Below are 24,171 nucleotides of genomic sequence, written 5' to 3'. Positions count from 1 at the left end.
TAAAAAAATAAATTCTTTTGAAAATGAAAAGATTAAATATGTAGGCAAACTTTGTTTTATAATTCTTTTAACTAAACATGTTGAAGGTACTTATTGTTTACATGAAAAGCCTAAAACAAGAGTAGTGATTCTTTGAGCAAATCATTTTTTAATGATTCCTGTTAGAGTTGAGAATGGGTTTTCTTTCTTTTTTTTTTTTTAAGATTTTATTAATTTATTCATGAGAGACACATTCATTGAGCTACCCGGGCTGCCCGAGAATGGGGTTCTTGACAGTAATAATGGTGACAGCATGTCCAGGGGGCCCAGGAATGCCTAAATCTTCAGTCGCCAGCAGGTCCTTCTCACTTTTGAAGTTGCATATTCAAAGACATAATTGGTCATAATTGTGGCAAGGACCACTTTACTGATTAGTATGCAAAATCTAAAGCAGTGCTTTGGATAAGCTGGATCAGTGTACCCACCTTATCCCAACCTGCCCCAAAACATCTAATTGAAAGGATCTGACCACTTCCTGGCAAGTCATAAGGAGGAAGAAGTCAATCCAAGAGGGTACTAAGGTACTTAGAGACCCTGTCAATGGCATACTCTGAATCCACTTACCCAGTGAGCTGCATGGATATGGAAGGAGAAAGCAGATCTATTGTGCCCCATTGTGGGGCTCTCCCTAATCCAGTGAAGCAGCTCATCTTCTCTTAGTTGGTAGCTAAGTGGAAAACATGGAAGGCCGTAGAGAGGTTGACTTGGAGAGGGAACAAAAGAGACTGAGATAATCATCCTACACACTTTACTCTGCAATAGGAAAGCAGAAGTAAATCCAGAAGTATGTGGAGGCAGGGAGGTAGGAGGGAGAGAAATTGGAAATTTGAGGTATAAAGTAATTGATTTGAGATCACCCCCAGCTGGAGAAGATACTGTTCATTGGTGAATTTCTTGATACCAAGTCCTGTCATAAAGTAATTACCACTAACACAGAGTTTTCTAATAGCTTGAACCTAATTACAACCTAGTGACATGTAAATGCATATTTACCAGTAAAATCCTTACTCTCTCAGAAGAGTTCTTTAGTGTTAGACATAATGAGTAAAGCCCCTTTTAAGAATTTTACAAATAAAATGATCAATTATAGTTCTATAGCATATGGTAAAACTATTCTAGAGATTAACTGACAGGAAAACTTTCGTAAATTACTTTCTATTTCAGGATCTATAATGACAGAATTTAATGGGAGGAGGGTTCTTGTAAAGAAAAAAATCTGATAGAAATTTGAGAATTTAAAAAAAAAGAAATTTGAGAATTTGTGTATGTCTTTGTTCATGGTTTTTAAATTTGCAGCACAAACTCGACTATCAGAACTACATGATGAAATAGAAAAGGCAGAACAACAAATTTTAAGAGCTACTGAAGAATTTAAACAACTGGAAGAAGCTATACAACTTAAAAAAGTATGTAAAAGCAAAGCAGCAATGCAGGAGGAAATGCAAGATAAGAAACGTGTTTTCTCCCTTCATAACCATGTTAAACAAATGTTAAATCTGTGCTGCCTAATTAATTATGGAGTAGCAGTTTTCAGCATCAGCTGTGGTTCTAGCATTTTCCAATTACAATTCCCTGCCATTCATGATGACATCCTATTAACATTTTATAAAGCATAGAGAAATAAATTATCATTTATGTAAAAAGAGATGTTCAGTGTACTCTACTTTGAAAGTGTCTACCCAGGGAGGTTGATGCTTCCTGTTCTAATTTAATTAAGCACCACCCACCTTTAAGATCCTGGGACCTAGATTAAGAGTCAGAAGACATCTTTACTGTACATGAACATTATCAAACACAAGCAGCAAAAATGTAAATGATAAAAACTATGATGAACAAAAAGATGGAAGTGTTTCCCTCTCAGAAATTACCAGAGTATGTCATGGAGCAGTGAGCAGCTCAAACCCATGACATAATTGCAATGGGAGAATTTAAAAAGGAAATATCTTGACAGTTAAGTCTGCAAAAGTTTTTAATTATTTGCAACTTTTAAAAATCAGTATTTCAAAATTATATTGGTAAGTGTATTCATACTATAGTAGATAAAACAAGAATGTGAAGTCTAAATTGTAGATTCTTTCAAAAGATACACTATACGGTGATTTTAAAATTAAACAGTAACTAGAAATTGATTCACGTTTATTGGAAGCTTACTATATGCTAGTCCCTGACTGAGCTTGGGCCCTGAGTAATGAATAAAACAGGTGTGTTTCCCTCCCATATGGACAGGAAAGAGGCAATGAACAAGTTTAAAAAAAATAAAAAATAAAAATGAAATACGTTTACACAACATGTATGTTGTAGGAAAAAAATAGGAGAGCCAATGAAAAGGATATCATTTAGATTGTGGGGCCACAAAGGCCTCTCTGAGGAGGTGATATTTGGGCTGAAACCCAAAGGATGTGAAGGAGCCAGCAAGACAGCCGTAGGGGATCCAGTATTCCAGGCAGAGGTGACAGTGGGTACAGAGACCTTCACGCTAAGTGTTCCTCTGCAGAGCGAGGGAGAATGTGGTGGAAGATGAAGTCCAAGATTGTGCCAGGATTCATAGGCTCTCATAAGGCGTTTGAATTTTAGTCTGAAGGTAATGGGAAGCTTTTGAAGGACACTAGTAGTAGAATGTCTTGATCCTGTTTGTATTTTTATAAGGTCACTCTGGCTACTGCCTGAGAGTGAAATGGGGTGAGAGAGATGGAAAGAATGGAGATGGGTACATCTCTTAGGGGACCGTTACCAGCAGAGACAGGAGATGGTAATGGCCTGGACTAGGGGGGCGGTGGTGGATATGGAGGGAAGCAAACTTATCGTCAGCAAAATTTGACAGATGAACTTATCAGACTTAAAAATGGATTGAGGGGCGCCTGGCTGGTTCAGTCAGAGAAGAACATTTGAATCTTGATCTCAGGGTCATGAGTTCGAGCCCCACATGGGGTGTAGAGGTTACTTAAATAAACAAAAACTTTTAAAAAACGGATTGAAAGTGGGACGAGGCAGAGGGCGTCATCAAAAATGATTTTAATCATTAAAAAAGAATATTTTATAATCATGTTGGACAAAGCTTACATAGATTGATAGATGTAAATAATATACATAATTTTTAAATAAATGAATGCTTACAAAAATGTGCTTGAAAAAAATAATTATTTAAAATGAGTACATTGAAGCTAAATTTTTCATTACACTATTAATTTGCTTGATATGCTCATCACAAGGGTAAGTGCTATATAAAGTCAACTACCATTAATATTATGGTTATTATTAATAACGTCTAAGTTGCTTATACTAGAATGACAACTTCATTTTTACCTGCTGTTATTATCAGAAAATCAAAGTAAGATTTTTCTACAAGTAATAAGCATAAAAGTATAAGTTATGAATGGAATGCCTAATGATTTTTACATTTTACTTTTATTTTAAAAAACTGGTAGAGCACAGAATATCTTTTTAAATTTTAGAAGTTTTCTTTAAATTTGTAAATTACTGTTGCTATCCTCTGTTAATTGTGTGTTGGGGTGTGTGTGGGGGGATTAGATTTCAGAAGCGGAGAAAGACCTTCTTTTCAAGCAGTTGAGTGGTAGGATACAGCTTCTCAATAAATTACGCCAAGAAGCTGTGGATCTAGAAACACAGATGGAAAAGCAAAGGCAAGAAATTGGTGAAAAGCAGAATGAGATCAAGGACCTGGAAATAGTCACAGATAGCCTGGATTCCAGAGACCCAAAACATGTAAGTAAATGAAGAGACTTTGACTTGTTCTATAGGGACTAGAATATCATTCCATCTAGAAATTATGTCTCCTCATTTTTAGCCACAGAGTTCTTTCTGAAAGTCTTTTAGTTTGATGCACAAATTTGAGTGATACATATGTTTATGTATGCGTGTGTGTGTCAATATATATCTGTGCGTATTATATATCCATATGTCTGTGTGCATAACATATGTGCATATATACTTATATATAGAAGTATACATATCGCTGTGTTGAAAACAAAACCTAAGGCTTGAAGGAGATAACTTTCGGTAGAATGATAGATGCATGGTACATGTATTTTTTTAAGTGACTATCATATTTCAAAGCAAAAGAAACTTGTCCCAAGGTGCTGTCCAAATCTCTTACCCTTTCCCTTTTCTTGCTTTGTTTTTTTTTTTTAAGAGCAAGGTGGTGAGATGGGAGAGCTGAGAGGGGTTCAGAGTCCTTTTTCCACCTCTTTTTTAATCCTTTATTGCAAACATTACACTAAAGCTATTTTTTGTTTTGTTTTGTCCTTAAAAAGGAAACATTTCTCTAGACTGTGTCTTCCTAAAATGTGGCCAGAGGTGGTCAGGTGGCTATATGATGGAGTTAGGTTCTTGTCTTCTCTGAGAAGTCTTACTAATGGCTTACGTTTTACCCAATATTTGTAAATATAGAAGTAAAAGTATTTCCTGCATATTTCACTGCTATACTTTGAAAAATGTTATTTTTTAATAGAACTTTAAAACCTCTGATCTAAGAGAAGTCATAGAATTTAACATGGTAAGGACAGTGCATTATAATTACTTTAAATACTTGTCAAGTTATTTGATTATCCCTTTAAACACTTCAATAAAATACCAGGTAAATTTTTGTTGCAAGCCAGCTAATTTTTACAAAAGGTAATCTTATCATTCATAGAAATAAAGTCTTCTCTAACAAAAGCTTAAGGCTGAGTATTAAAATTGAAATTAAGAGAGGACTTGATTATTTTAAAGCATTTTCATTACATAAGAAATTAGATTTTAAGTAATGTGTAATGTGGCCAATAATATCCTGCCTTATTGCATTAAATTGTTAGAAGTCTGCCACCCCACGTAAGGCTCCTAAGGACAGGAACTGTATCCTACTGTCACCTGTATTCCCAGGGCCCAACCCTATGTTTGTGAGTGTTTGCATCCAGGCAGGTAAGCAGGAACCAGACGACAGGCACTACCCATGGCTCCTCTGCTGCTCTCTTCAGTTCTGTGATCTAATTAGAACCTAGATTGTATGTTTGCTTTTACAAATGACTTTGATATTCTTGGCAGACGGGGAGTCCAATCCTTACTGGATTTCTGTAAAAAAGTACATATAGAAAGGAGTTAAATGAGAAGCAGAAATGGCATACACATTTTGAAGGTAGTCAAAATCAATCTCTCTTAGTGGGGATGAGACATACAAACCTGGTTTAAGATTCCTTTTTGGTATTGTTAAAATGACTAATGGTTAGTTTTTAAGGTTATAGCTCTAGTCAGAGTACCAGAGGGTGTCTCTTTAATTTGTTCCCCCAGAGGGAGCATCTTTTTCTAGCTTGCACAAAGTCACCTTCTTGACTGGTGTTAGGCTCCTGTTTGGTATCACATTCTGAAAATGTGAATATTTTAGCAAAAGGGAAAGAATCAAGAGTGGAGTCCCTGCCTATTTTTTCTATAGATGGAGACAGACTTTTATTCAGTTAACTTTTATTATGTAATCAGATAAAATACCTTTCTGAATAGCAAATAGAATTTAAAAGAAAAGCTTGAGCGATTAGCAAACAGTATGTGCCTCTGAGATAGGATAGAGAGCAAGCACACTGTGCGACAAGGAGGTCTTCTTGCGTGATGCTGGGGTTTTTGTGTATGCTGGTGAGGAACTTCATCACAGCATTCATATGATTGGTGACTTTTTCTTTCCAATTTGCAGAAGATGAAAATGTGATTTTAAAGGCTTAAGTGATTTCCTAAATTCACCCTTTTACTTAGGAAGAGGCTGAGCCCTTGCTGTGCTACTGCAATGACCTTCCCCCCCGAGGGAGCTACAGGTCTACAGAGACTAATTATTTTTAAAACTAGCTTAGAGCTAAATAAACCTAGTCGAGGTTTCAGCAAACGGAAGCATTTAACTAGGTTTCAAAAGGAAAAAGTACCATTTAAAAATCAAATCCCATTTTAGCTATAAAAACTGTGCCTAGCTAGAGGCACAGACACCACAGCAGCACCCTTAGTAAGGGAAGATGTGTGGGGCCCCTCCCTCCCCACCGGCTGTGCCCGCGCCCGCAGGGGTAGCGGGGTGCGCTTCCCGGGGGACCGCCGGTGGCCTCGGCGCGAAGGTGCAGCGTGATTGGCCCTGGGGCCGCCCTGTTGTGATTTAAAGCTGGGGGCGGGGCCTGGGCCGGCGGCTGCGGTGATTGGGCGCGGGGCTCGCTGCGCGCTGGGGGGGGTGCGGGGGGGCGGGGCGCCGGGGGGGGGGGGGCCTGGAGGGGAGCGCGCGTGGGGTTGGGGACGACCTTCGGCGCTCCGCCCTCGGCCTCCCGGTCCTGGTCCTACGGCTCGGGCTCGGCTTTAACGGGACGAGTCGTGGGTCGAGGTATGACGCTTTTCTCCCTGGTGCAAGATCGTTGAGGGGAGGAGGGGCCGCGATGGGAGTTCCTGTGCGCGGGCTCTCGTGAAACCGCGCCGGGCGCCTCCCGCCCTGCGTGTGGAGGGATTTCAGTGGACTTTCTGGCCGTGATCCTAAAGGCTTGTGGGTAGAGACATGAATGCAGGATTTTTCTTTTTTTAAATTCTTTTGCGAGCCATAAAAATCGTAAACTTAGGTAGAATTTAAGCTGTTCTCTGCAGTTGCCGTCACAGAAAGGTTTCAGTCGGGTATTTGGGGACGGCAGGGAGGGAAGAGTCTTGAAAATCCCATCGAGGTTTACGGTAGTAAAACAAGAATGTCCCGAGCCGACTGCCTGCCTGCCAGTCACTTGTTTCTTGAAAATGAAGGGACTTTTCTTTCTTGTCTTTGAAGGCAGAGGAACATCCAGAATGTCCTTTTTTGACCAAACGGGCATTAGACTTGAGAGCCTGGAGTGGGCTCTGGCCCTGATAGAGCGGTCTCTCCTGACGGCTTCCCGCTCCTCTTGGGTCCGCGGATCCTGCGGGGGCAAACTCGAGCCACGGGGGACACCTGGGCAGGTCGCTGGTGGATCTGAGATGCCGTTTTCTCGTGTGAAAGGGAGGCTGTTTGTTTCCCCCTGAGCACCCCTGAAAATACAATCTAATCTTTTCAGTTTACAGTGGCTCTGGAGTGCGGGGCCGTCACGGTGCGCGTGGGTGTGTGTGAGTGTGGGAAGCTCCAGCGTGCCGCCCGGGGCCCTGCGCCTTGAGAATCCTGGGCTGAGCAGCCTTGCAGGCCTTCTCAGCCCCAGTTTATCGAACCAAAAAGTAAAATGCTTCTTTGTATAAGAAATTGAAAATAAACCTCGATTCCAAGTATTTTTTTGACATCACTATTTTTCCCTGAGAGACCTTTTTTTTAAAAGTACATTTAATGTGCTTTTTTGTTTTTTGTTTTTTTTTTTTTAAGAGTCTTTTTTTTTTTAATTTTTTTTTTTTAATTTTTATTTATTTATGATAGTCACACAGTGAGAGAGAGAGAGAGGCAGAGACACAGGCAGAGGGAGAAGCAGGCTCCAAGCACCGGGAGCCTGACGTGGGATTCGATCCCGGGTCTCCAGGATCGCGCCCTGGGCCAAAGGCAGGCGCTAAACCGCTGCGCCACCCAGGGATCCCTAATGTGCTTTTTTGATTAAAAAGGTAGAACTATTGTAAATGTTTTTAATATTAAAAATTCTTATAAAAAATCTCTTATAATCCTTCCACCCAGATATAATTCATGTTAGCATTTTGGGATATAGTCATTTTTTATGGGTGTGTGTGTGTGTGTGTGTGTGTGTATGCATATATATAAAATTGACTTTTTCGAAACCTTGTTAAAAGATACTTTTTAAAAGAATATTTTATTTCTTTATAAATGAGATACAGAGAGAGAGGCAGGGACACAGGCAGAGGGAGAAGCAGGCTCCCTGCGGGGAGACCAATGCGGGACTGGATCCCAGGACCTCAGGGTCTCGCCCTGAGCCAAAGGCAATGCCTCAACTGCTGAGCCACCAAGCCACCCGGGAGCCCCTAAAAGACACATTTTAACTCAGTGCGAAGAACACTGAAGTTGGCTACTTTACCCAGTAGGCATGCCCTTGGAAAAGTCATTTAACCTCCTTGATTTTCCGATTGCGTATCTGTGAAATGGAGAGGATTTCCAGATCAAGTTATCATGAGGTTTACATGAAAACTACTTGTGTGAAAACAACACAGGGCCCGACACAGATAGACCTAAATTGTTACATTTTATTTTCCATTATTCCTTTAGAAATGTTAAGCATTATTATTTTCTTTAAAAAAAAGTTTCAGGGTCTCAGGATTTTGTTGATATTTTTTTTTGTATTTTTTTTTTTTAATTCAGTGCCATATGAAGGCTCAGAAAAGAGGTAAAGAACAACAACTTGACATTATGAACAAGCAGTACAAACAGCTTGAAAGCCGTTTGGATGAGATACTTTCTAGAATTGCCAAAGAAACTGAGGAGATTAAGGACCTTGAAGAACAGCTTACTGAAGGTGAGAATTTAGGTATAATTTAAGGTAAATCAGTATTTAAATTTAAAGATTTAAGATGCTTCAGTATTAACAAAAGACAAATGACACCCTGGCAGGCATTAATCCAGATATTAGCTGAATATGCTTCAGCTGTTTGTACTAATGTTTGATAGGAAAATATTTGCAGAATACCCAAAACTTGACCAAAAGTAAAACATTTTTTCAATTTTGGTATTGTTGCATCCATTTCCCAATAAGTCAGGTCATTGCATTCAGTAGACAAGAAGCCAGTACATGATCGTGATAAGCTCTGGCATGTCATTGTCTTCTTCCAAAACACATAATCCTTTCAGGAACAAAGAGCCCATTGACACCAGGGTGTTCAGTGCCTAGTTCTAAGAGTGTAGAAAGAATTTTAGGATCTACATTTGCAATGCAGATTTAGATTGTGACGTTGCTTTACTAGTGGAAGAGGAAGGTAATATAGGTTGTGGTGGTGAAGGCCTAAGACGGGGTAAAAAGAGCCCAATTCCTGTTTTGCTATTATCAGCTGTGTGACCTGGGACAAGATATTTCTATCTCGATCATTAGTTGTTGGGAAGAGCTTTAAAAAAAAAAAAAAAAAAAAAGATTTTGTGTATTTGAGAGAGAACATGAGCAGGAGAGGAGCAGAGGGAGAAGCCGACTCCCACAGAACACGGAACCTGACATGGGATGGGGCTCAGTTCCAGAACCTTGGGATCATGACCCAGCTGAGCCACTCAGGTGTGCCCCCTTTGTTGGGAAGATTAAATGAGGTGGTGGTCATGAAGTGCCTGGCACATAGTAGGTACCCAATACATGGTTGGTTGGTTTTTCGAGTTTCATGTTTATGCCGCTAGTCTTGGATTCATCTTGTATATTGAGTGGTTTTATGTATCTAGTAACAAGGACTCACAGTTTTGTTGAACATTTTTCATTATTTGGCAGTTTATTTGGACAAGTTTCATTATTTTAAACTTCTTGTAGCCTGAATTTAGCATTTTATAGGTAATGCCTGCTGAATATACTGTTTTTATGGGATGGCTAGTTAATACTACTGTACTATAGATAATACAGAGAAAGACTATCATATCTTGAGAAAGAAAAACCAGATGGTACAAAGTAATTGAAAGCTTAGAATTTCTTTCTTAGCCAGTAACAAATAACTAGGAGACTAATGCGGTCATTAAATATCTTGAAAGCATTTTCTTATAAACGTTATCACTTTGCCTTTTTTCATTTTGATTAGGACAAATAGCCGCAAACGAAGCCCTGAAGAAGGATTTAGAAAGTGTCATCAGTGGGTTGCAAGAATACCTGGAGACTGTCAAAGGTCAGGCCCGTCAGGCCCAGAATGAGTGCAGAAAGCTACAGGATGAGAAGGAGACATTGCTGCAGAGATTGAGTGAGGTCGAGCAGGAGAGGGACCAACTGGAAATAGTGGCCATAGATGCAGAAAATATGAGGAAGGTATGATTTATTTGTTCTTGCCTGTTTCCGCAGCCTCAGAAGTAGGTGATTAACTTAGTTAAGGAAGTTAGCAACTGTGTAATTTGAAGTGACAAAGAGTAATAATGGCTGTTTTATGGGGTTTTTCTCTTTTATTGTGAAACACTTGGAATCATTTTTTTTTTTTTTGCCTTCACTCTAAAAAGGAAGATTATTTTGAGTTTCTATCCCTGAAAGCTATTGTTATCAAAGAACTCTAAAAAATATGACACTGTGTAGCTATTACTGTTGCCGTATTAAGTGTTCATACTTTGTTATTTGTGCAGCAAAATTAAACACAGCATAATTTTCTCATTCTTGTTGTTACTCACAGTTTTAACTTTATTTTATAAAACAAGACATAGTGTACTAAATTATATACACCCTTCCATACCTGGCTTGTTGCCATTCTTTTAGAGATTTCACTTGATCTGTTTTAGTTGTTTGATAAACTTTATCAGAGATGAGAACCCAGATTCCCAAATTTAATCCCTAGTAGGATTTGCTCTAGAAGTTTGAATTCATACATTTAATATCATGAAAATTTTCAGGCAGATAAAGATGTCAAAAATTCTGTTCAATGCCATGTACTCTGTACTCAGCTTAAGAAATAAAACATTGCAGATATATATGAAACCCTCTGAATACCTCCGTACAGAGGCAATAGAATCTTGAATATAGTCATTTTTCTGCATCTCTTTTCTTAAATATGCAGCCATCCATAAGCAATATGTAGCATTGCTTTGCATAATTTTAAGATTTATATAAAAGATATCATAGTGTGCATATTCTTTGGCCCACTTGTTTTTCTTCCTTCCTATTTGTGTTTTGGGGAATTATGTACATTGATACATATAGCTCTACTTTGCTTATTTTTATCTCAGTGTATATAGCATTCCATTATAGGTACTTACAGCTTTTTCATTCTCCTCTTGGAGGACATTTAGGGTGGTTTCTGGTCCTTGGCTATTATGGTGTTGAGTGTAACACTCTGCATACATCTTGAGCATGGGGACTATGTTCAAGATTGGAACTGTGAGTCAGAGGGTTATGTGTCCCCCTCAGCTTCACTGGACATTATCAGATTACCAGCCATAGTGACTCAATCAGTTTCTACTCCAACCAGCAATGCTAGTGTTATCCAACTTTTATTTTATTTTTAAGCTTCTATTTTGAAATAATTTTAAATTTACTGGAGAGTTGCAAGAATAATACAAATAACACTGTACTAAACCTTTAGAGTCATCAGTTAATATTTTCCTATGCTTGTTATATAAATTTTTTTTCTAACCATTAGAGATTTAGTTGTAGACATCACCCTCCTTAGCTCCTATATATTTCATCATGTGTTTCCTAGGAACAGGAACATTTTCTAACATGGAGTATCTAACACAGAATAATTAGCACATTCTGGAAATTTAGCATTTTGTCAGTCTTAGCGTTTGCCAGTCTGCTGAATTTGAAATGGTATCTTTTTATTGTGAAAATTTACATTTATAAGGAAAGTTAAAAGAATAGTTCAGTGAATGTGGGCTAAGATTCAAAAAATATTTTGCTGTATTTTTTTCTCTTGAGTTATTTGAAAGTTACAAACATCAACACATCATCAAGTATTCCATCTCTTAAAAATCAAGACGTTTTCCTATATCATTGCAATGCCATTATTATACCTAGAAAAATTAATAATAATTCTCTAATGTTATCTAATATCTGAACCGTATTCAAGTTTTCTCAGTTGTGCAAAGAATGTCTTTTATAGCTGTGTGTGTAGAGACCAGGCTAGTAGTCCTATAGAGTGTCCCACATTCTGAATTTGTCTGTTGTTTTCTCATGATTTGTGTAGCTTGTTCCTCTGTGCTCCATGTAAACTCATATCTTGTTACAACTGCATTTTCCCTTCATCACTGAAGAGATTGGGCACCTTTCCTTTGCTATCCAGGCTTCCTCTTCAGTGAATTCCCTATTCATATTTTGTGTCCATTTTTTAGAATATTTATTTATTTATTTATTTATTTATTTATTTATTTATTTATTTATTTATGATAGTCACACACACACACAGATAGAGAGAGGAGAGAGAGAGAGAGGCAGAGACATAGGCAGAAGGAGAAGCAGGCTCCATGCACCGGGAGCCCGCTGTGGGATTCGATCTGGGGTCTCCAGGATCGCGCCCTGGGCCAAAGGCAGGCGCTAAACCGCTGTGCCACCCAGGGATCCCTGTGTCCGTTTTTCTATTGGATTGTCTGTTTTTTTTTTCTTAATGATTTGTGGGCATTCTTGATGTATTCTGGACCTTTGTTGTTCATAAGTAGAATTTGCATTTTGCACAAGTAACCCAAATAATTGAGATCCCAAGTAGTCTTTGGACCACCCCCTGAGAAACTCTTCTGTGGAAGTTCTCATCACAAAATCCTCCTCTTTAGAATAGTTTGATCTAATTCTACAAGATCCCAAATAAATAGATAAAAGCTGTAATATTTAATCATAAAACACAGATGGGCTAAAATGAATTAGAACTTTGGTATATTAATCAATATGTACTTCTGTTCTTGTCAGCACTCATGCCAGTTACTGTATCAACTTTAATTAGAGAGTGCTAATCGCATTTTGTTCTTCTAAAAAGTGAACTTGCTGTGGTTTAATAGAAAGAGTATGGACTTTGGAGTCAGAGATCTGGGCCCATGTCCTATCTTTTTAGCTACACAGCCCTGTGCAATTTATTAGATGTTTATTCTCCAGTTCCTCTTTTGTAAAACAGGGATAATACGGTGCCTTACACAGTTGCTGTGAAGATACAATGAATGAATAAATGTTTTCACATTTATTCTGATGGAAATAGGCCTTACATTTTATCCCCCACCCCCCTTTTCTTCTTACATATTCAGACACATTCAAAGTGTCACACAGCTGGTTACTTTGGAAAACATGTTGGTAGCTTACTGATTTTTCTGATTACATTTAGTCAGGATTTTTGTTTTCCAACCTGGATATGCACAGCCTGCAGCTTCATTGTATTGCTAAATGAAAACTTTCTGTGCCAGACCAGCATTGGCTGGCCATTTGGTTCACAGTGCTCAGGTTACTTATAAAAACTTACAGATGCTCATGCACAACAGGGGAGGGTTCCATAAAAATGTACTGAATCCTTCCAGGAGCTCGCAGAACTAGAGAATGCCCTCCAGGAGCAGCATGAGGTGAATATATCCCTGCAGCAGACCCAGGGAGATCTCAGTGCCTATGAGGCTGAGCTAGAGGCTCAGCTGAAAATACGGGATGCTGAAGCCAACCAGCTCAAGGAGGAGTTGGAAAAACTTAGAAGGTTGAGCCAGGTAAGTAGGAGTAGAAAGCCATCTAGAATCCAAGGCCTGTGGCCTTAAACATATCAGCCTTTCTTTAATGTAATGTAAGATGAAACATTTTCTAATATAATGTATGTAGAATGATGGGAAGAGTACCATTTTTGGAGTCAGCTGTTCTGACTGTCTGACTGTTCTCAAATACTGACAGTCTGAGCTGTTCTCAAATACTACCCCTGTCTGAGCCGCCGAGCATGCAAACCACTTCATAGCTCCTGAGCCTCTGAAGTACCCTCCTTCTTTAAAATGGGTTATAGCGAGGATAAGGGAAATACTGGGCATGAAAGCACCTTGCAGTTGGTATTCAATAAATTCTAGTTTTTCTTTCTTAAAACAGGATTAAGAGACCTTTTAAGTTAGTGTTACATTTTATTTTAGTACTTTCAATTTCGGTTGGGTAAAAGTATCCACTAGTTTAGATTGTACTTGCAAATTAGAGAAATAATTATTCATTCAATAGCCACTGACAGGCCATGGAGAGCCAGATGCTATAGATGCTGCAGTTACAGCATAGACATGGTCACTGTCCTTGTGGAGCTGGCACTCCAGTAGGTGAGACAGGTGGAGGAGAAAGAGAAGAATAGTGTTCTATAGCTGGGAGGGGTGGTTAGGGAAGATTGCCCTAAAGAAATGTCTCTGCCGAGACTCAGAGGATGAGTTAGATTTTGCTGTGTAGAAGGAGCAGAGGCTGATAAGGGTAGGGGTAGGGTTCTAAGCAGGGGTGAGGGTTCTAAGCAGACACAAAGAGAAGGAGCATAGTGCATTTGAAGTGCTGAAAGTATGCCTCTTGGATGCCAGGAGCAAGACGAAGAGCAGGGAAGAGGGAGAGAGAGAAAGACGGAGGCAGACAGGGGCCAGTTACAGCATACTCTTTATCAGATTAAAAATGTAATTTTGTTTATTTTATTAGTCACATGGGCTGCATCTTTCTCCAGGAAGACTATTGTGATCTTCCTCTTCTGCCTGCTGGCAGTCTGGTTTCAGGATCCTACTTCAGTTTTCCTGTAACCTATGCTCCGTCAAAGCATTTTATCGTGTGTATGATAAGCATCAGCTTAGATTTTTCCATCTCTCAGAGCACAGCGAATACCCAGATTGTATATGCTTGCTTCTGTTCTTTCAGTGCCTGGCACATGGAAGGGGTCAGTATGCACTTATTGGATGAAAGTGAAATAAAACAAGATAGTCTGAGTCCCAGGAATGTATGTAAAATAGCATTCATGTGATTAGAAAAGGAAATAAAAGTAGGTCATGCTTATTATAGCAATTATGTTAATTTGTATCCCTTATCAGATATCAAATGACTACCTGACCATTGTCAGGATTATGTTTCTCAAGAGTATAAAGTTTTACAAAACTACAGTTGATAAGATCAGAGTGCAAAAAGAAAGGAAGTTGAGGGAAAACAAAATGACTGTAAGTACAGATTTCTAAATAATAGTAAACAAAATTTCTAGATGGCATCTCATTCCAAATGAATAGTCTTTTTTTAAAAGTTTTCAAGCCAGCCTTTGCTAGCTTGAAATCTATTATCCTTTGTATTTCCATTGTCCTTCTTTTTCCTCATAAGTCTGGACAAAAATATTATAACAATCTAGCCTTTTCACAGATTGACTTGATATTTAAGGACTCTCCCCTTCTTGGGAGAAGCACTACCAGAATTGGCCTTCAAGCCATATAATGAGAGTATGCAGCGTAACAGATCTGTGTGATCTCCAGGTCTCTAATTGGTGTATACTTCAGCTATATGAAATGATTTGTGAAGCTTATTAAATGCAGATATTTGCCCCCTACCCTTCCCTCAAAGCTTCTGGCCCACTGAGTTTAAGATGTAATCTGAGCATCTGCATCATTAACAAGCACACTGAGTGATTTTGATGCAGGTATTTGAGGACCATAGTTGGAGAACTACTGGTCTAAGGGAAGGAAGAGCAGTAACTGTTAGGTTACTCACAGAACTTTTAAAGGTAGGTATTTGGGCCCACCCCTGAGGTTCTAATTTGGTATATCTGATCTGAACTGATGCTAATGGCTATTCTTTCTTAAATATATTAATGGTTGAAGGAGGCATGTAAAAAAGATTAACTTAGGCTTTGAAATCTGAGCATACAAGCATAAAACCATGTTATAAAACCATAGCCACCAAGGGATTGTGTGTATATAAATTTATTTATGCCTCTTTAGATTAAAAAAAAAAAAAGTGTTGCTCTTTATGTTTTCATGTTGTTGCTCCCCACGGCAATAGTTAGAACAATCGACCCTTCAAGCAGAGCTTGAGAAGGAAAAGCAAGCCCTCGAGACTGCTGTCAAAAAAGCCCAGCTCTCAGAAGGAAAGGACCAAGAAAATAGTGAGCTCCGCACACAACTCCAGCAGCTGCAGGTAGAGACATGTCTGTTCAGGATATATCCTTATGTACCACACCTGACACCCTAAAGCACTGCTCTCTTTAGTCACACACTTAACAACCTACTCCAACCTGTAGTAGGTGACTAGAATTTATTAGAAACGAAAGATTATGGGTGGGATGTTACCATAGCCTCTCTTCTCTTGTGAGCCCATCGCTGTAGGATTAACACACACATACCCTGTGTGGTGTTCGGTGGTGTGAAGAGGTGAAGCCAGTGTCGGGAGTATACCACCCAGGACTGTGGGAGTTCACAGGTAAAAGCAGTACCTGACAGTTCTCCAAGAAGCAGATTTATCACCCTGCTGGGCTAAAGGATCAGATTAATGCATTCTTCTTCCACTGAAATATCTTTGTAATTATCCAGGAATTTAACTAGAGTGGGTTGCAGAACTTCTTAACTGTAAACGTTTTTCACAAACCCCTTCTCAGAAAGGATGCTATTAAAAATACAGTCATGGGGCCCCTGGATGGCTCAGTCGAATGAGTGTCCAACTCTTGGTTTTAGCTCAGGTCATGATCTCAGGATCATGATATCAAGCCCCGTGTCGCATCGGGCTCCCCACTTAGTGCGGAGTCTGCTTCCCCTCTCCTTTTACCCTTCTCCCCAACTCGTGTGTTGTTCTCTATCTCCTCTCTCTCTTTTTCTCAAATAAGTCTTTAAAAAAAAAAAATTAAAATGCAGTCATTTTACATCTGTGGGGGTTTGCTTTGGTGGAGTATTTTTACTGCTACTGTCACAATAATCTGCCTAACAAGCTGCCAGAGAAGCAGGTGGATAGGATTTTCCAGATAATTAAACTCTCAGAGAGCACAGATGTCTGAACAAACAAGTACCTGGATCAACACTCAGGTCTCCAAATCTGTGAGGCCAAAGGCCACTTGGCTGACTGAGGTGGCATGTGTTATACTTCACCAGCAATAAAGGGGCAGCATCCTGTGGTTTTAGGGAAGCCTTAAATGCAGGGGGGTTGTAACAAATGAGACTAATAAACTCACCGAACTTCTCTCAATATTTTTTTCCTCAAAGTTTAAGGAAATGTAATAACCTAGGATTTAATTTTTACTGCTACCAGCTTAATTTCTGAAGCAAGTATCATAAAGGATGTAGAGATTTTCCATTCTTGTTTGACTTATGTGTCAGGTGTTCAATAGATTACTATTTTTTATTTTTACTCTGGAAATTTTCAAGTACTCACAAAAACAGACTAGTCTTATGTCCTTTTGTTTACACTACTTAAACAACACATCAGCATTGTTCCATTCTTGGTTCCGTCAGTCCATGTGGTTTTTTTGCTGGAATAACTTCAAAAGAAAATCTCATACATCCTTATACTTCAGTATACATCTCTTAAAGAAAGGGACTGAAACGTCGTCTTCAGTGGCCTTCTCTTTTAAGTTAGAAACTGAAGTCCGCTTTCCAGAACATTAGCCCATGCTGTGAGACTGCCTTACTTGGAACTAGGTCCTTGGCCTACTAACCTCCTGATGACAGAGTTCAGGTGAAACTCACTCAGCATTTGTCTCTTGTCAGAAAATCATTTAGCTGCAATGGACCAAACCTACTAACTAATACCAGCTCAAGAAGGGAGACGGAGCTGCTCTGTCAGCCATTCAGGAGCTGCACGGCTCTCTCGTTTCTCCTCCTCTGCGTCTGGGGCGTTGTATTTGCCGCATGGACTCCAGCCCTGAGCTCACGTATCTTTACAAGGGCTGCTCTTACAGACCTGACATACTGGATCTTGGTCCAGGTTTTAGAGAGAGTGAGAACTTGTTTTCTGGCAAGTCAGCAGATTGTCTGGCCCTGGGTCAGATCACCTGTGGCCGAGATTAGATAGTGGTACAAATATGGGCATCTCAGGGCGGTGGGCAGGACATTTTACAGATGACAGGCTCCAGATGGGTGAGGCAGTTAAACATGTTCGTTGTAATTCTGAATCTCCATTTTAGCTAAGAGTGTTTCATTCATGGATTTTGAAGTAAATCACTCACGTGGAATATAGGTATTCAGGGGAATACAATCAGTACCTTAGGATGTAGAAGTATTTTTCTTTACAACTTAGGGTGATTTTAGCGGGTTCTTTTTACTTGAAAGAGGCATTGTGTGAATTTAATTCTTGGATCTAGAGATTTGTGTTTGTTAATAGTGAAAATATGCTGGCATATAACAGATACTCCCACAGAGAATTCTCAGCTATTAGAGAAGTTCCAGTATTAGAGGTCCATTTTTAGTTGCTTGGCAGACAGAGTATCATGGCAAAGTAAGTGGTTTTTTTGTTTTTGTTTTTTTTTAACTTTGAATTCTGGACATTTCAAACACATACAAAAGTAGAATACAAAAACAAATCCTCATGTACATATTACCTGTCTTCAACAGTTATCAGCACATGGCCGATCTTCATCTATAATGCCTGCCATACACTGAATTATTTGGAAGTAAATCTGAAAATCTTGGGGCGCCTCGGTGGCTCATTTGGTTAAGTGTCTGCCTTTGGCTCAGGTTATGATCCCAGGGTCCTGGAATGGAGCCCCACATTAGGCTCCCTGCCCATGGGGAGTCTGCTGCTCCCTCTTCTTCCGCCCCTACCCTGCAACTCATGCCCTCTCTCTCAAATAAAATCATTTTTAAAATTCTGAAAATCTTATTTTATCTGTAAATACTGTAAAACAGCTTTAAAAAAAATGAACAGGTGCCACTTTATATCTTAAAGTTCTAGTAATTACCTAATATCAAATGCCTTATCATAGGCAAATTTTCAATTACCTCACATGGTTTTGTGTTGTTTCAGAGAGAGAAAAAGAATGCAAAAGCAGGGTGGTGAGGGAGAGGGAGAGAGAGAATCTTAACCAGGCTCCTCACTCAACGTGGAGTCCAAATGTGGCCCAATCCCACACCCCTTATTTCTTAGTTTTTACAAGTGTTTGTTGGAATCGGGATCCAAATAAAGTGCACACGTTGTATTTGACTTGACTCTTAAGTCTCTTGTAGTCTACAGTCTGAAGGTTTCCTCCTCCTTTCCCACTTCGTTATGTTTTAAAGAAAACCAGGTCTTTGTTCTGTAGAATTTCCTGTATTCTAGATTTTGCTGGTTGCATCTTTTTTGGTATTAATAAATGTTCTTATGTCACATATGAAAGCTTATTTAGATTCAAGTTAGTTCTCAGCAAGAAGACATTCATGAGTAGTGTTCATAGGTACTTGTTTTTGTATCCTATCAGGAAACATTGTAATGCCTCGTTCTGTCTTTTGTGACTTTAGATCAGTAGATTCAGATATTGTCAGCCTCAATGGAAAGCATTCTTAAAGAATTGGTGAAAGAAGTTGAATAGAACTATCATATGACAAATACTACAGGCTGTGCATGGGTATTTATTTTAAATTTTGTCTTGGTAACTTTTATCTCATTTCACCACCATCCATAGGATGACAATGACCTATTGAAACAGCAGCTTAAAGATTTCCAGAGTCACCTTAACCATGTGGCTGATGGTTTGATTCGTCCAGAAGAAGTGGCAGCTTGTGTGGATGAGCTAAGGAAAAAACTGAAGTCAGGAGCTGGGGAAATGAGGTAATGAAAAATCAGGACCTCCAGGAATTGAGATTGCTGAGTTATGAGGTTCACGGAGGCTCACCTTCCCAAGTTCTGTTAACAGCTGATTTCTTTTGTAAGCGTTCCCGAGTCATATTTCCATGATTGAGACACAAAATTGCTTTATTCAAACTACCCATCACTGATTATTATTATTATTTTTTTACATTTTAAATCTTTCATACTTTTTGGTATTATTTAATTTTAAAAGCAGAAGTTTTAAGAGTAACTTTCTCGAAGGGTCATTGTACATGGTCAGGAAGTAGAGCCATGTTATGCATTTTAAACAGAAAATAAATATCAAAACCAAGGCTAATTTAAATATATGAAATGGACCATTATCCTTTGAGCAAACATTGTCAGCCTGTTAGGAGCCTGTGTTTTCAGAGTGACAGCGGTCATTGGATAAAACAGTGATTTGCATTCAGGAGGTGCCGAGATGCTATGTCCTGACACCAGTCCCATTCTGTGCAGCTCTTTTTACTCCTGCACTGCTTCCAGGGTGTTTGCACCCAGCATCTGGCATGAGAAACAAAAGGTCACACTTATAACCATCTTTTCTCCCCCCTTACCAGAATCCATACTCCTTCAGATGTCTTAGGGAAAAGTCTTGCTGACTTGCAGAAGCAATTCAGTGAGATCCTGGCCCGCTCCCAGTGGGAAAGACAGGAAGCACAAGTGAGAGAGAGAAAACTACAGGAGGAAATGGCTCTGCAACAAGAGAAACTGGCGAGCGGACAAGAAGAGTTCAGGCACGCCTGCGAGAGGGCCCTGGAAGCCCGAGTAAGGAGAGGGCGAGAGGCAGCTGGAGGGAAGCGTTTGGTGTGATACTCGTGTTTTCAACAAATTGCAATGCTTCCTTTCCCTTGTAAATACAGTATATTTACTGTTATTTTCATTCTTAACGAGTCAGACTGCCTGTGACTGAAATTCAGCTCTGAATACGGTTACTGATGTCTGTCCGTCTTTGTGGCTGTGTTTTCCTTGGTTTGGAATCAAGTGAGAAATGTTTCCGAGCATGCAGGTAAACAGTGCTGCATTGCTAGAGTGTAGCAGCGTGCCAGAATCTGATTTTTTGGATGTGATTATTTAAATGATGATGTAAACAATAGAATGGATCCTAGAGAATATTCGAGATAAAACCATGCCCTGTAACTCATTAGTACAAGATTTCATTAACACTCGTTAGTAAAATGAAATTCTCTAAATAAAGTGTTTATTTTGCTTAAAAATCATCTTCAAAACTTGATATCCTCACAGATTAGTTTTGATAAGAGGCAGCACGAAGCAAGAATCCATCAGTTGGAGAATGAAATTCACTATTTGCAAGAAAATCTAAAAAGTATGGAGGAAATCCAAGGTCTCACAGACCTCCAACTTCAGGAAGCTGATGAAGAGAAGGAGAGAATTCTGGCCGAACTCCGGGAGTTAGAGAAAAAGGTGAGGAAGGCTCAGAAAGCACAACAGCCGTGTCTCCGGGCCTGGACCCTGCCCTGAGCGGGCCGACTCGCTGTGCGGGGCCTGACCACAGTCCCCTCTGGCAGCGTCGCTGGCCCAGACGTGAACTGGGCGCAGGGGAATCCGAACACAGGTGGTCAAATCAGGAGCCTGAACCATAGTAAATGAAAACGACAGCTGGCATGTGCGGAGCGACTTCAGGCATTTCAGTGCTAATCACATGAGTTGGCGTCCTCAGAAACCCCCTGCCTAATTGGACACATCCACAGGAAATTACTTTTTAACTCATCGTCTTCCTTTCTAACATGCTGACCTCTCCTTTTGCTTCTCCATCCTACCTCATCCATCTCCTCCCATGGTCACATCCTCAACCCTGTCCAGCTCAGAAATTACACCCACCACCTCTGAAATCCCAAGCTGAAGCATCCCTTGCTGATCATCCACTGCACCCCATCTGACAATTTTTCAGCCTCATTGTTATTTCCAGGGCATGAGCCCCACCTTTTCTGTCTGTTAGGCTTTCCTGTGCACCCTCCTCATCATCGCCCAACCTAACTAAATTCCATGGTCCCCCACTATGAGCATTTTTGCAGACATCCTCAAATCCCTTCTCCTTTTTTCCTGTCTCACTTGCCTGACAAAACTACAGCTATATGCTTTCTTTGGACGGGTACCCATGGTAAGGATTCCTGCAGGCATAGTGGTATCACTGTAATCTCTTGGTCGTCAACCTCAAATGGGCAGTATTACCCTTCTCTCTTTTTAGTGAACCGTGATCGGTTCACTCTCCCACGCTCCACTGTTTCATGCCTTGTCTCCCCCCACACCTGCCTTCTCCTAGCCTCAGTAGATTACTTGCTTCATACTTGAGTGAGAACCTTTCAGTTTCCAAGTCCTGTTGTGTCCACCCCCAAAAATATATCTGGAACACTGGTCCTTTTTTCTTTTCTGATGCCACCACCCCCATCCAGCCGTCATCTCTCTCCTGGACAACTGGTACCACAGCCACCTGACAGATCTCCCACTCCCGCTCTGCTCCGCAGAGCCACTAACATGCCCTTTCAAAAACATGTTAGCACCCCCCACCCCTGTCCTTTCCCCCCTCTCCGGTAACTTCTGTTGTTTTTATGAAAAAGACCCAAATTCTTAAGCCTATGAGGCCCAGCATAATTTGCCTCTAACTCCCTCTTATTCTCACCACGCTCCTTCTTCCAGTACCTCAAAAATGCCAAGTTCTTCTGGCCTTCCCACAGACCATTCCCTCTCCTGGACCATGTTCGTCTACCCTTCTCTCTGACTGCCCCCTCCCCACCAGTCTACGTCTCTCCTGCTGTTCTTTCAAATAGTACCCTGTTCTGTTCCTTGATAGCTAACAACCACCATTTTGGTTATATATTTGAGTGTTAAATATCTGTCTCTCATGAACCCTTTATAGTAGCCCAGTCTGTTTTATTTGCCACCATATGCCCAGTGCCTGCCTCCATGGTCATCTCTTGGTGATGGTGCCAGGAAATGGTTTTCCAGTGATTGGAATGAACCTATGATCACTAAGGTTCTTGACTAAGAAGACTGATTTCGTTCTAAGTTTACCATACAATTTTGAGTTGATTTTATTCTTTCACTCTGTGAATATTTATGGAGAACCTGCTTTATACCAGATGTTATCATTCTAGGCACGAGCCGGGGAGCAGTGAACAGAGTCCCTGCCCTCCTGGAACTTATGTCTTAATTCATTGCCGCCAAGTGATTCATCTGCTCAATTAACACTTCTTTTGTTTTAGAAGAAACTTGAAGCTGCCAAGTCTCAGGAGCAGTTTCTTGGATTAGATAGAGAATTGAAGAAGCTAAAGAAAGCTGTAGCTGCCTCTGATAAGCTGGCCACAGCTGAGCTCACCATTGCCAAAGACCAGCTCAAGTCCCTTCATGGAACTGTGATGAAAATTAACCAGGAGCGAGCAGAGGTGAGTCCACGTGTGCAGAACAAGTTTCCACCAGCACTGTAGCCCCAAAACATAGCCACTTGTATTACTGCATTTTGTTATAGACTTTGGTTATTTTAGAAACCACTGTAAAGTTGTGTGTTTCCCTTCAGACCTAAGGATTGTATTTCTCCCATCACAGCCCTGCTGCGGGTCTTGCCTTCTTCTGAGCCCCGAAGGGAACCACCAAATGAAACCTACTATCCCCACCTCTAAATGTAGAATTCTGCCTAGGGAGATAGCTGTCGATCCACACCTGAACCAAGGTTTTAAAGGTTTCTGAACCCCAGACTTTTCACCTTGTGCAGTCAGATACTCTGTGACCCCTAGGGCTCTCCTGCCTTCTGACTGAAATGCCTTCTGTAACAGTTTGAAAGGGGCAGATGCTCATGAGATTAAGACAATAGATAATAGAGAAAATCTAATCTAATGAGAGTCCAGAGAGACATCAGTCGTGGAAGACTCTGGAATAGTGAAGAAAAAGTCAGCTCTTGCTCTAACTGATGGAGCCCCCTGCCCACCTGGGCCCCTTGAGGGGTGGAGTAATCTGCCAGTGATGGGAACAGCACAGGACAAGGTGGGACCCGGTGCCACACACATGGGGTAGTCAGGCTGGCGATGGGATGAGAACAGAGGCGTCCGTCTGAGAGGAAGAGAGAAATGAAGAAGACAGTGAATGATGGCAGTGCTGCCTTTCTCCTACCTCTGTCCCAGTAGGAGCTGCAGGAGACGGAGAGGTTCAGCAGGAAGGCAGCACAAGCAGCCAGGGATCTGATCCGAGCAGAAGCGGAGATTGAACTCCTGCAGAAGCTTCTCAGAGATAAAGAGGAGCAGGTCAGTGCTGGTACTCTGCGATCTCCTTTTTGGGCCTGTATTAGTTCCTAAAAGACAAAAGTAGTGGACGTGACCACTCAAGAGAATTTGGAAGTGTAATCAGTCCTCTCCTGCGTGCTGGGCAAGGGGTGATGTGGCATCCTTACCTCCCTGAAGTGTCGGTAAAAGTTCTAGAAGTACTAAAACAAGTTGGAAGGATAAGGGTGTCTGGGAAAGAATGTTCATGGGCAACTTTGTGTATGTGATTTTTTAATAGTTTCGACATGAGATTGAGAAAGTAGATGTCAGCTCTGGAGGAGCGAAGTCACAGATGCTGGAGATGGAGAAACTAAATGAGACAATGGAGAGGCAAAGAACAGAGATTGCTAGGCTGAGGAATTTACTAGACCTCACCGGGGCTGGTAAAGTATTGGGCTTTCATTTGGGTATCGGTTTTAAAAACAGTTGTTCTGGGGCGCCTGAGTGGCTCAGTCAGTTAAGCATCTTCCTTCATCTCAGGCCATGATCCCAGGGTCCTGAGATCAAGTTCCATGTTGGGCTCCCTGCTCAGCGGGGAGTCTGCTTCTCCCTCTCCTCCTATTTGTGTTCTCTGTCAAATAAAAATAATA

At 40.5% G+C, this 24,171-nt stretch overlaps 1 protein-coding gene across 4 annotated transcripts in view; it reads left to right on the top strand.

The window, feature by feature from the left end:
- CNTRL (centriolin) overlaps positions 1-24,171 on the top strand; it is a 75,959-nt gene that overhangs the window by 26,386 nt on the left and 25,402 nt on the right. For 3 of the 4 annotated variants that reach the window (XM_055301474.1, XM_055301472.1, XM_055301475.1), the window contains exons 10-21: positions 1,336-1,445; positions 3,568-3,762; positions 8,300-8,453; positions 9,703-9,923; positions 13,094-13,270; positions 15,543-15,677; positions 19,126-19,271; positions 19,868-20,075; positions 20,553-20,732; positions 22,532-22,711; positions 23,447-23,563; positions 23,820-23,964. In XM_055301474.1, coding sequence (XP_055157449.1) covers positions 1,336-1,445; positions 3,568-3,762; positions 8,300-8,453; positions 9,703-9,923; positions 13,094-13,270; positions 15,543-15,677; positions 19,126-19,271; positions 19,868-20,075; positions 20,553-20,732; positions 22,532-22,711; positions 23,447-23,563; positions 23,820-23,964 — 1,968 coding nt within the window. Of the gene's footprint in view, positions 1-1,335; positions 1,446-3,567; positions 3,763-6,285; positions 6,380-8,299; positions 8,454-9,702; positions 9,924-13,093; positions 13,271-15,542; positions 15,678-19,125; positions 19,272-19,867; positions 20,076-20,552; positions 20,733-22,531; positions 22,712-23,446; positions 23,564-23,819; positions 23,965-24,171 lie in introns of those variants that run through there. The other variant, XM_055301476.1, reaches the window with a different exon arrangement.

This window comes from Nyctereutes procyonoides, unplaced genomic scaffold (genome assembly GCF_905146905.1).
Source record: "Nyctereutes procyonoides isolate TBG_1078 unplaced genomic scaffold, NYPRO_anot_genome, whole genome shotgun sequence".
In the NCBI taxonomy this organism is placed as follows: domain Eukaryota; kingdom Metazoa; phylum Chordata; class Mammalia; order Carnivora; family Canidae; genus Nyctereutes; species Nyctereutes procyonoides.
The sequence above is the reverse complement of the archived record's forward strand: the minus strand, read 5'-3'. Positions and strand labels throughout refer to the sequence as shown.